The sequence below is a fragment of the Emys orbicularis genome, chromosome 13, assembly GCF_028017835.1.
Source record: "Emys orbicularis isolate rEmyOrb1 chromosome 13, rEmyOrb1.hap1, whole genome shotgun sequence".
Lineage (NCBI taxonomy): Eukaryota > Metazoa > Chordata > Testudines > Emydidae > Emys > Emys orbicularis.
Window position 1 is genome coordinate 16,354,094 of NC_088695.1, and position 12,943 is coordinate 16,367,036.

Genomic DNA, 12,943 nt, shown 5'->3' on the forward strand with positions numbered 1-12,943 from the left:
GCCGGCGGCGGGTGCCGGAGCGGTGCTCGAAGGGTCCTTCCTGGTGCCCTACCAGGGGGCCCACTACCGGGTACACTATTTGACGGGGGAGGCCCGGTGCTTCCTCTGCCGAGCGCCGGGGCATGTCCGGAGAGACTGTCCCCTGGCCCGATCAGGTAGGGCGTCCGAGACCCCCGGGGCCCGAGCGGGTGCCGGCCCTATCGTCGCCGACGACCCTAGCGGTTCGGCCACTGCTGCTGCCGCCACTCCTCCTCCTTTTGCCGTGACTCCCGCTCTGGCCGCGGAGACGGCCGAGCGGGCGGGCCTTGCCGTCGCCGACCCTGGATCGGCGGGGCATGTGGAGGAGCGAGCGGGGCGGCTTTCGCCGGCCGCGGGGCGGGGCCCGCCCCAGGGGGAGGTTTCCCCTCTCCCTGGTGGCCCTTTGCCCCTGCCACCCCGAGCCGAATTGTTGCCCTTGCCCTCAGACCCCGCCCCTGCTGACCAGCCCTCCACCTCCTCTTCCACCTCAGGGGGCTGGGTGACCGTCCGGGGGAAGCGCAGAGCCCACAGATCGCGGGCTCTCTCCCTTCCCTCCGATGAGGAGGGAGAGCTAACCCCCCGAAAGATGTTGCGGGGGGCCGAAGTTGCTGGTTCTGGTAACGCGCCCCCGGACGGTGCCCAGCAGGAGGCGCTGGCCATGGAGACCGTAGATGCCATGGCAGCGGCTGGGGAACCTCCTGTCCCTATCGTTGAGCCTCCACCTGAGGTGGCTTCGGTAGCGGTTCCCCCGGTCCTTGCTTCGTCCGTGCCTCCCGCCGCCACCGCTGATGCCGGGGCGGCTTTCATCCCTGTGACTGGCGAGGAGGTCGCCGGGGCCAGAGGGTCCGCTTTTGCTTTCTTCTTTGATGAGATCGAGGCCCTAGGTCTGACCCCGGTTACCCAGGGGGAGGACAATCTTCCATCGGCGGGCCCCAATCCAGGTGTTGATTTAGTCCCGCCTCCCCCTCCTACTCCCGGTTCTGCCACCCCCGGATTAGTTTTGGGGGAACCCTTGGCCCTACCTGCCAGCCCGGCCGCGACTACAATCTCGTGCACAGCCGCCGAGCCCCTTGGGGCGACGGCTGTTGCTACGCAGCCGGTTCTTGCCCCCGATCCCGCCCTTTCCACCTTACCTGCCATACCTGCTAGTCCGGCCGCGACTACCGTCTCGTGCACAGCCGCCGAGCCCCTTGGGGCGACGGCTGTTGCTGAGCGGCCGGTTTCTACCCCCGATCCCGCCCCTTCCACCTTACCTGCTCCCGAGACTTCCCCTGTCCCTGCTGCCTCCGTTGGTTTGGCAGCGGGAGAGGGGGAGCCCGATACGGCCCCTTGTCCTACCCTCTTTTCTGTCCAGCTCCCTGGTTTTGTTCCCGAGGTCTCTCTTCCTGCCACCTCGGGTCCCTCTGCTACCCCAGGGGTTGTCGCGTTTCCGTTGCCTGCAGACGACCCTCGGGGAGCAGCTTTTGTGTTTCCCCTTCCCGCCACTGTAGGGGCTGTGTTGTTCCCTCAGCCGCCCTCTCCTCTGCCGGGACTGGGGATGGGCAGCCCGGCGCAGCAGCGCCGGGGCTCGGCCCCTTGTTTGTCCGTCCGCAAGGACCCTTCCGGGACCCTGCCGGAGGTCGCCGGCAGCGCGGCCGCTGCCTCCCCCTCCGCGCTGCGGGATGAGCTGCGCCTCTTTCTATCTGATTTCCGTGGTTCCCAGGGTAAGGTGCAGATCGCCCTTCGGTGCTGGGGGGACTTCCATCTCGTTCTTCGGGCCGTGAGGGTGCTTTTGGGGGAGGGGCGAGGGTCCGATCGGCGGGACTTCGCGGCCTACCGGCGGGCCCGCAGATTCCGCGACTCCTTGTTGGCCTTCGGGGTCGAGAATGGAATCTTGCGAGGCCCGCTGGAGGCCGTCGATCCCTCTGCCAGTGAGGATCTGCCCCAGCCCTCAGCATGACAGTCACCACGTTTGCTTCGTTGAACGCCCGGGGCTGTAGGGTGGGTTTCTGCAGGAGCCAGGTGCTCTCCTTCCTTTGAGAGGGGGGGTACTCTGTGATTTTCCTACAGGAGACCCACGCGGCCCCGGCCGTCGAGGCTAGCTGGCGGCTGGAGTGGGGTGACGGGGTTTATTTTAGCCACCTCAGCACCCACTCGGCTGGGGTGGCCACCCTGTTTTCCCCGGAGCTGCGGCCTGAGGTGCTGGGGGTCGCCGAGGTCGTGCCGGGCCGCCTGCTGCACGTCCGGGCCCGCGTGGAGGGGCTGGTTTTGAATTTGGTTAATGTTTATGCCCCGATCAAGGGCCCGGAGCGCGTGCCTTTTTTTCGGCGGGCGGCAGCCTTCCTCGGCGCTCTGGATTCTCGCGAGTGCCTGGTCCTGGGCGGGGACTTTAACACCACCCTCGAGGACCAGGACCGCTCCGGGATTGAGTCTTCCCAGGCAGCCGCGGGCGTCCTCAGGGAGATTGTAGATCATCACTCCCTGGTGGACGTCTGGCGCGACCACCACCCGGACGACGATACGACCTTCACCTATGTTCGGGTGGAGGCCGACCGGTCGTATTACTCCCGGTTGGACCGTATCTATCTGTCCCGCTTTCATCTGGCCCGGGCCCATACCTCCAGCGTCCGGCCGGCCCCGTTCTCGGATCACCATCTGGTGTCCGTGACGGCCTCTCTTAGTTCTGAGCGGCCGGGGCTGGCCTATTGGCATTTTAATAACAGTTTGCTGGAGGACGTGGACTTCGTGGCTTCCTTCCGGGTGTTTTGGTTAGCCTGGCGGGAGCAGCGGTGCGCCTTTCCCTCGGCGCGGCGGTGGTGGGACGTGGGGAAGGTCCGTGCGCGGCTCTTTTGCCAGACCTACGCCCGGGGCGCCAGCCGGCGGAGGGGTGCGCTGATAGGGCAGTTGGAGCGGGAGGTCTTGGAGCTGGAGAGGCGTCTGGCCTCCGGCCCCGGGGATCCACCCCTCTGCGCGGCGTACCGGGAGAAGCGGGAGGAGCTCCGGGCCCTGGAAGATCACCGGGCCCGGGGCGCGTTTGTTCGATCCCGCATCCGTCTCCTTCGGGAGATGGATCGCGGCTCCCGCTTCTTCTACGCCCTGGAGAAAAAGAGGGGGGCCAAAAAGCATGTCACCTGCCTCCTGGCGGAGGACGGCTCCCCCCTCACGGACCCGGAGGAGATGCGTGGCAGGGCCAGGGCCTTCTACGCCGCTCTTTTCTCCCCGGATCCGACCGACGCCGAGGCCCGCAGGGTGCTCTGGACCGAGCTCCCGACGGTCGGCGCGGGCGACCGAGACCGGCTGGAGTTGCCTCTCTCCCGGGCCGAGTTCTCGGAAGCCCTCCGGCTCATGCCCACCAACAAGTCGCCGGGCATGGACGGGCTGACCGTGGAGTTCTACCGCGTGTTCTGGGATGTCCTCGGCCCAGACCTCGTCGCCGTCTGGGCCGAGTCCTTGCAGGGCGGGGTCCTCCCTCTCTCGTGCCGGCGGGCTGTGCTCGCCCTGTTGCCGAAGAAGGGGGACCTCCGCGATTTACGGAATTGGCGTCCCGTCTCGCTCCTCAGCACGGACTATAAGGTTGTGGCGAAAGCCATCTCGCTGCGGCTGGGGTCCGTGCTGGCGGACGTGATCCATCCTGACCAGACCTACACTGTTCCGGGCCGGAGTATCTTTCACAATCTCTACCTGGTCCGTGACCTTCTAGAGCTGGGGCGTAGAGATGGTCTGTCGTTCGCCCTCCTGTCCCTGGACCAGGAGAAGGCGTTCGACAGGATGGACCACGGGTACCTCCTGGGCACCCTGCGGGCTTTTGGTTTCGGGCCCCAGTTTGTCGGCTTTCTCCAGGTGCTGTACGCTGAGGCGGAGTGTTTGGTCAGGCTCAACTGGACCCTGACCGAGCCGGTTAGCTTCGAGCGGGGAGTGCGGCAGGGGTGCCCCCTCTCGGGCCAGCTGTACGCTCTGGCGATCGAGCCCTTCCTCTGCCTCCTCCGTCGGAGGTTGGCGGGGTTGGCGCTTCGGGAGCCGGAGATGCGGCTGGTCCTGTCGGCGTACGCCGACGACGTGCTCCTCGTGGTGCAGGATCCAGAGGACCTGATGCGGGTGGAGGCCTGCCAAGCCGTTTACTCGGCAGCCTCCTCCGCCCGGGTCAACTGGGTCAAGAGCTCTGGCCTGGTGGTCGGGGACGGGTGGCGGGCGAGCTCCCTCCCACCCGCGCTTCAAGCCATCCGGTGGAGCGTGGGTCCGCTGCTCTATCTCGGCGTCTACCTTTCCGCCACGCACCCTTCTCCGCCGGAGAACTGGCAGGACTTGGAGGCCAGGGTGGGTGAGCGGTTGCGGAGGTGGAAGGGACTGCTCCGGTGTCTCTCCCTGCGGGGGAGGGCGCTGGTGCTGAACCAGCTCGTCCTGTCCATGCTCTGGCACCGACTCAACACCCTGAGCCCTACCCCGGGACTCCTGGCCAGGCTCCAGAGGTTAGCCCTGGAGTTTTTCTGGCCGGGACTGCACTGGGTCTCTGCAGGGGCTCTGAGTCTCCCCCTGGAGGAGGGGGGACAGGGCCTGGTCTGCCTTCGTAGCCAGGTCCAGGTCTTCCACCTCCAGGCCCTGCAGAGGCTCCTTTATGGTGCGGGTAGTCCGGCATGGAGCACGTTGGCGCACGGCTTCCTCCGCCGCCTTCGAGGGCTCCGCTACGACCGGCAGCTCCTTTTTCTCCACTCGAGAGGTCTTCCGCAAGACCTCTCGGAGCTGCCGGTCTTCTACCAGGACCTTCTCCGGACATGGAAGCTTTTCTCGGTGACCAGGTCCACTGTGGCCACCGAGGGCGCAGATCTCCTCGCGGAGCCCCTGCTACACAATCCTGCTCTCCGTGTGCAGGTGGCGGAGTCACCCTCGGTGAGCCAGAGGTTGATCCTGGCGGGAATCACTAGGGTCGGAGACCTCCTGGACTACGCCGGAGGGGACTGGGTGGATCCACGCGCGCTTGGTCGGCGCATGGGGCTCTCCACCCTCCCGACCCCTCTGCGTGTGCTCCAGGAGGTGGGCGCTGCACTGTCGCCTCCCGCTATCAGCTTCCTGTGGCGGGCCCTGCGGGAGGGCGTTCCCCGCCCGCCCCTCACCCCGGGCCCTCCGGATCTTTTTATCGGGCCCCTGCTCCGTGAGCCCCCCCGGCTCCCACAATCCCATAATCCGAGCCGGCTGTATGCTTTGCAGCCGGTCCGGTTTCGAACCGCGCCCAGAGACCACCTGTACATGCTCGTGCTCCACACGTTGCATTTTCTCACCCTCGTGTCCCGCCCCGACACCAATTGGCGGGACTATTTGATACCTGTGGAGGGTGAGAAACCCCGGTGGGCCAGTCTTTATTCCACTTGATTCCAAGGCCCACCGGGGATGTTGGTTGGCGGCTCCTTCACGGAGCCGTGAGCACGGGCGTGTACCTAGCGAGGTTTACCCCCATTCCCAAAGCCTGCCCATTCTGCGGCATACGGGAGACCCTGGCGCATGCTTACCTTGAGTGCGCCAGGTTGCAGCCCCTATTCCGGCTCCTCCAGAACCTCTTGTTGAGGTTCTGGCTGCATTTTTCCCCTCACCTGTTTATTTATGCACACCCTATTCATGGCCCCACGAAGTCGCGGGATCTCCTCGTCAACCTCTTCCTGGCTCTAGCCAAGCTCACCATCTATAATACCAGGGAGAGGATGTTGGCCGAGGGGGTGCTCTGCGACTGTGGGGCCTACTTTCGTACCTTTTTGGTTTCACGTCTCCGGGCGGAGTTCCACTGGGCAGCGTCCGCTGGCTCCCTTGCCTCCTTTGAGGAGCAGTGGGTGCTGTCCGGGGTTCTTTGCTCGGTGTCCCCATTTGGTTCCCTGATTTTGAACCTTTGATTGTCACCTCACTTCCTGTTTTTTTATTAGTTGTCCCAGGGAATTATTTGGTTCTGGGTCCAGTGGTCCCTCCCGCTAAGTTGGGGGAGGGGCCTTTAGCAGTGGGCGGGTGAGCCCGCCCACCTCCCGGTCAACCAATATGGCCTCACTACAGGTGACCAGAACTGGACACTGTATTTAATATGTGAGCACACCATGGGTTTATAGTGATGTTATGATATTTTTGTCTTATTTTCTATCCCTTTCCTAATACTTCCTAGCATTCTAACATTATTAAGGGCACAAGAGCAAACTATCCCACTGCACAGGAAAGATAGGAAGTGTGACGGGTTGGATCACAGAGCCCCTTGGGACTGCCACCTGAGATGCTGAGACTACCTCTGAGCCCATTGTCCCTGCCGGCTTGGGACTTCAGTATCTTGCCTTGTTTGAGCCAGACACGCTAGTCTGCTGCAAACGCAGATCCAAGTCTGAACCACGTCCCCCACAAGCTGCAGCCTTAACTGAAAACAGCTTAAGAAGTGCTCCTGTCTCCAGCACTCAGATACCCAGCTCCCAATGGGGTGCAAACCCCAAATAAATCCGTTTTACTCTGTATAAAGCTTATACAGGGTAAATTCATAAATTGTTTGCCCTCTATAACACTGATAGAGAGATATGCACAGCTGTTTGCTCCTCCAGGAATTAATAATTGCTCTGGGTTAATTAATAAGTGATTTTATTAAAAATAAAAAGTAGGATTTAAGTGGTTCCAAGTAATAACAGACAGAGCAAAGTAAATTACCAAGCAAAATAAAGTAAAGCATGCAAGTCTAAGCCTAATACAGTAAGAAGCTGAATACAGATAAAATTTCACCCTCAGAGATGTTTCAATAAGCTTCTTTCACAGACTGGATGCCTTCCTAGTCTGGGCCCAATCCTTTCCCCTGGTACAGTCCTTTTTCCAGCTCAGGTGGTAGCTAGGGGATTTCTCATGACTGCAGCTCTCTTTGTTCTGTTTCACCCCCTTATATAGCTTTGGCATAAGGCAGGAATATTTTGTCTCTTTGGGTCCCCATCCCTCCTTCTAAATGGAAAAGCCCCAGGTTTAAGATGGATTCCAGTACCAGGTGACATGGTTACATGTCCTGTGAGACCTCAAGACTTCATTCTTCCCAGCCTGACTCACAGGAAGGCTTGAAAGTAAACAGAGCCATCTACAGACAATTGTCCAAGTTGATGGGAGCCATCAAGATTCCACACTACCATTAATGGCCCACACTTTGCATAATTACAATAGGACCTCGGAGTTATATTTCATATTTGTAGTTTCAGATATAAGAGCGATACATTTATACAAATAGGATGACCACACTCAGTAGATTATAAACTTTGTAATGATACCTTACAAGAGACCTTTTGCATGAAGCATATTCCAGTTACATTATATTCACACTTATTAGCATATTTTCATAAAATCATATGGCATGCAACATCACAGGGAGTATGGCAAGAGACTATCGTGGCTTAACCAGGAGATCTTCAATGATCTAAAACTCAAAAAAGAGTCCTACAAAAAGTGGAAATGATGTCAAATTACAAAGGATGAATATAAACAAATAACACAAGTATGTAGGGACAAAATTAGAAAGGCCAAGGCACAAAATGAGATCAAACTAGCTAAGGACATAAAGGGTAACAAGAAAACATTCTACAAATACATTAGAAGCTAAAGGAAGACCAAGGACAGAGTAAGCCCATTACTCAATTAGGGGGGAAAGACAATAACAGAAAATGTGGAAATGGCAGAGGTGCTTAATGACTTCTTTGTTTCGGTTTTCACCAAGAAGGTTGGTGGCGACTGGATGTATAATATAGTGAATGCCAGTGAAAATGAGGTAGGATCAGAGGCTAAAATAGGGAAAGAACAAGTCAAAAATTACTTAGACAAGTTAGATGTCTTCAAGTGACCAGGGCCTGATGAAATGCATCCTAGAATACTCAAGGAGCTGACTGAGGAGATATATGAGCCATTAGTGATTATCTTTGAAAAGTCATGGAAGATGGGAGACATTCCAAAAGACTGGAAAAGGGCAAATATAATGCCCATCTATAAAAATGGAAATAAGGACAAGCCAGGGAATTACAGACCAGTCAGCCTAACTTGTGTACCAGGAAAGATAATGGAGGAAATAATTAAGCAATCAGTTTGCAAACACCTAGAAGATAATGAGGTGATAAGTAACAGTCAGCATGGATTTGTCAAGAACAAAACCTGATAGCTTTCTTTGACAGGATAACAAGCCTTGTGGATGGGGGGAAGTGGTAGATGTGGTATATCTTGACTTCAGTAAAGCTTTTGATACTGTCTCACATGACGTTCTCATAAACAAACTAAGGAAATACAACCTAGATGGAGCTACTATAAGGTGGGTGCATAACTGGTTGGAAAACCATTCCCAAAGAGTAGTTATCATTGGTTCACAGTCATGCTGGAAGGGCATAATGAGTGGGGTGCTGCAGGGATTGGTTCTGGGTCTGGTTCTGTTCAATATCTTCATCAATGATTTAGATAATGGCATAGAGAGTACACTTATAAAGTTTAACAGATGTATTGGAGCATAAGCTTTCGTGGGTGAATACCGACTTCATCAGACGCATTCACCCACGAAAGCTTATGCTCCAATACATCTGTTAGTCTTAAAGGTGCCACAGGACTCTGTTGCTTTTTACAGATCCAGACAAACACGGCTACCCCTCTGAGACTTATAAAGTTTGCGGACAATACCATGCTGGGAGGGGTTGTTAGTACTTTGGAGGATAGGATTATAATTCAAAATGATCTGGACAAACTGGAGAAATGGTCTGAAGTAAATAGGATGAAGTTCAATAAGGACAAATCAAAGTACTCCACTTAGGAAGGAACAATTAGTTGCACACATACAAAATGGGAAATGACTGCCTGGGAAGGAGTACTGCGGAAAGTTATCTGGGGGTCATAGTCGATCACAAGCTAAATATGAGTCAACAGTGTAACACTGTTGCAAAAAAAGCAAACATCATTCTGGAATGTATTAGCAGGAGTGTTATAAGCAAGACACGAGAAGTAATTCTTCCGCTCTACTCCCCGCTGATTAGGCCTCAATTGGAGTATTGTGTCCAGTTCTGGGCGCCACATTTCAGGAAAGATGTGGAAAAATTGGAGAAAATCCAGAGAAGAGCAACAATATTGATTAAAGGTCTAGAAAACAAGACCCATGAGGGAAGATTGAAAATATTGGGTTTGTTTAGTCTGGAGAAGAGAAGACTGAGAGAGGACATGATAACAGTTTTCAAGTACATAAAAGGTTGTTACAAGGAGGAAGGAGAAAAATTGTTCTCCTTAACCTTGGAGGCTAGAACAAGAAACAATGGGCTTAAATTCCAGCAAGGGTGGTTTAGGTTGGACATTAGGAAAAACTTCCTAATTGTCAGAGTGGTTAAGCACTGGAATAAATTGCCTAGGGAGGTTGTGGAATATCCATTACTGAAGATTTTTAAGATCAGGTTGGACAAACATCTGTCAGGGATGGTCTAGATAATACTTGAGTGCAGGGGACTGGACTAGATGACCTCTCAAGGTCCCTTCCAGTTCTATGTTTCTATGATTCTGTTAGCCTTTTAGACTTCTGTTGTGTATTGAGATGAAGTTTTCAGAGAACTATTCACAATGACTCCAAGATATCTTTCTTGGGTGGTAACAGATAATTTAGAACCCACCATTATCATTTTGTATGTATAGTTTGGATTATTTCTTCCAATGCACATTACTTTCACTTATCAATGTTGAATTTCATCTGCCATTTTGTTGCCCAGTCACCCAGTTTTCTGCAGTCAGCTTTGGACTTAACGATCTTGAATAATTTTGTAGCATCTGCAAACTTTGCCACTTCACTGTTCATTCCCTTTTCCAGATCATCAGTGAATATGTCGAACAGCACAAGTCCCAGTACAGATGCTTGGAAGGCCCCACTCTTTATCTCTTTCCATTTTAAAAACTGACCATTTATTCTAACCCTTTGTTTCCTATTTTTTAATCAGTTACTGATCCATGAGAGGACTTCCCTGTTATCCCCTGAGTAATTTCCTTCAGGGCCTTTGGAGAGGGACCATTTCAAATGTTTTCTGAAAATCCTAGTACACTATATAGACTGCATCACCCTTATCCACATGTTTGTTGACCCCCTCAAAGAATTCTAATAGATTGGTAAGGCATGACTTCCTTTACAAAAGGTGTTTTGACTCCTCCCCAACAAATGCTGACCATCAATGTGTCTGATCATTCTATTCCTTAATATAGTTTCTACCAGTTTGCCCAGTACTGAAGTTAGGATCACTGACCTGTAATTCCCAGGATAGCCTCTGGGGCCCTTTTTATAAATTAGAATTATATTTGTTACCATCCAATTAACTGGCACATAGGCTGATTTAAGTGATCGGTTACATACTACAGTTTGTAGTCCTGCAATTTCATATTTGAGTTCCTTCAGAACTCTTGGGTGAATATCATCTGGTCCTGATGATTTATTACTGTTTAATTAATCAAGTTGTTCTAAAATCTCTTCTATTGACACATCAATATGGGACAGTAATTCAATAATGTCTCCCAAGGATATTGCAGGAAATTGCCATGTCTGTCACAGTCAGTTCCATGGCATCACACAAGTCTCTCCTATTGGAAAATATATCATAAATGTAAGTAGAGGAGATAAAGTGTGAAAGTGGGAATTTCAAAGGAGCGCAAGGAAGCTAGTCACCTAACTTGTATTGAAATTTAGTGAGATCTAGGCAATTAATTTGCACACATTCCTTTGAAAATGTCAGCTTTAATCTATATGTGACATTCAATGGGAGCTTGTTACCCAACTCCCTTAGGCCTAGGCCCCTACGTAATTATCAATGGGTGCATCCATATAGATCCTGGCAAATGCCACACAAATTTAGCAACTTGGAATTTTCAGCATGATAAGTTTGCATTTCTCCCACTTGAGTTCATCTGTAAGTCAACATCAGGTTGTTACAGTCAATGAGGAAACATGTAAAACAAAGAAATGTTCACATGCAGTAAGAATGACCTTCAGGAAATTTTAATTTTGGTCCCTTTGACAACATTGCTACTAAATGCAGACCATTTGAAAACCACTTTACATGCCACTGATTGCCTTTTCCAAGGCTCGCTTCACCTCTTTGTTTCTTAGAGTGTAAATGAAAGGGTTTAATAGAGGAGTTACAATAGTGTTAAAGACGTTGACTATTTTGTTTAGATCCAATGAGTTCTGTGCAGAAGGCTTGACATACAGAAAAATGGTGGAGCCGTACCAGATAGTTACGACAGTGAGATGGGCAGAGCAAGTGGAAAAGGCCTTTTGGCGGCCTTGGGCTGAGGGGATTCTACAGATGGTGGAGATGATGTAAATGTACGAGACTAGGGTTACTGCACATGAGCCCAGGAGGACATTAATAGAGATGATAAAAGTTGCCAGCTCAACGAGGCTCGTGTCAGTGCAAGAAAGCGCTATCCAGGAATCTATGTCACAAAAGAAGTGATTGATAATGTTAGGGCCACAGAAAGACAACCTGGATATTAGAGATGCCAGCACAGAGATAGCCAGGAACCCACACAGCCAAGAGATGAGGGCCAGCTGAGCAGAGAAGGTGCTGTTCATGAGGGAGCTGTAGCGCAATGGATGACATATGGCCAAATAGCGGTCATAGGCCATGACAGCCAGTATGAGACATTCTGTAGATCCCAGAGAGAATATGAAATACAGCTGCAGGATGCAGCCGGTGAAGGAAATGGTTTGGCTTTTCCCGAACATGACACCAATGGCCTTGGGGACGCAGGCCGTGGTGTACCAGATCTCCAGGAAGGAGAGATTGCAGAGGAAGAAGTACATGGGGGTGTGGAGCCATGGGTGGGTCCACACTAAGGCTATAACAGACATATTCCCTACAATTGTAAGGAAATACATAATTGAAAACACCACTGCAAGGGAAATCCGAAAATACCAAGTGCCGGGAAAACCCAGGAGTATGAATTTCTGCACGCTGGTTTGGTTTTCTATTTCTGCTCCAGCCATGAGGTCCATCTGTCAAAACATGAGGAATTATAAGGCATTTAAACATGTTGAACACACTTTTGGATGTGCAAATGTGAAGCGCCAAATACCTTACCCTATCAGGGTACCTATAAAATATCTGCAGATCCATAGCCCTTAAACTCTGCCCACATCTCCTAAAACACTTTCAAGATACCTATCTGGGCTCTGGGATTGTGGGATTTGACACTGCACCTGGTAGACCTGGCTCTTGCTTGAACTCGCTTCCCTGGTGAAAAAGAAGGACCAGGATTCCAGGCTGAAATTCTAAGGGATTTTGGCACCTTAGGGCTCCTTCTAAAATCCCAGCAATAATACCTAGAACCCTGATTAAAGATAAGGGAAGGGAAGCAAGTGCTACTCAACACCATTCTGTGCTTGTGCATCTTTCGGGCTCTGCAACAGAGATGAGAGCTCCACTCCTTATTCCTCTATGACCCATGAGGAGTCAGTGGGATGGCTGACCCAATGGCAGCTTTCCCCTGTTGCTGGTCTAGCCCATCAACCCCACTCCACTCACCCATGAGAAAGTCTCACGATTTGGTCCATTGTCTTCATGCCTCACCTTCAAGATAACCTTGCTTTCTGCTCAGGAAAATGACTGGGATTTTAAAAAACACCTAAGTGACCTAGGACCACAAGTCTCCACTGAATGTCATTAGGACTTCTGTTCCTAAGCCACTTATACTCCCTGATCTTCAATGGGAGTTGTGCTACTTAGGCCTAGAGCTGGGAAAAATACAATACAATACAATAAATAATTAGACAAAACTTTTTTTTACGTTGAAAATACCATTTTGTTGCAACAGAAATATTTCATGGAAACATATTGGTTTCAACAAAAGTGTCATCTGGGTATGTTCTTAGGTTCAGGATGGAATTACTGATCAAAGTGAGAATAAAGGATAAGAACTAATGCCATAGCTTGGTGTCATGTGCACTTGCCAAGTTCTG

The 12,943-nt window shown here is 52.4% G+C and overlaps 1 protein-coding gene across 1 annotated transcript; it reads right to left on the reverse strand.

Annotated features, from left to right (window-relative positions):
* Positions 1 to 11,035: 11,035 nt before the first annotated feature.
* Positions 11,036 to 11,971, reverse strand: LOC135888249 (olfactory receptor 6F1-like). Its single transcript, XM_065416060.1, has one exon. It carries the CDS (start codon positions 11,969 to 11,971, stop codon positions 11,036 to 11,038), a length of 936 nt encoding a protein of 311 aa, XP_065272132.1.
* Positions 11,972 to 12,943: the final 972 nt, after the last annotated feature.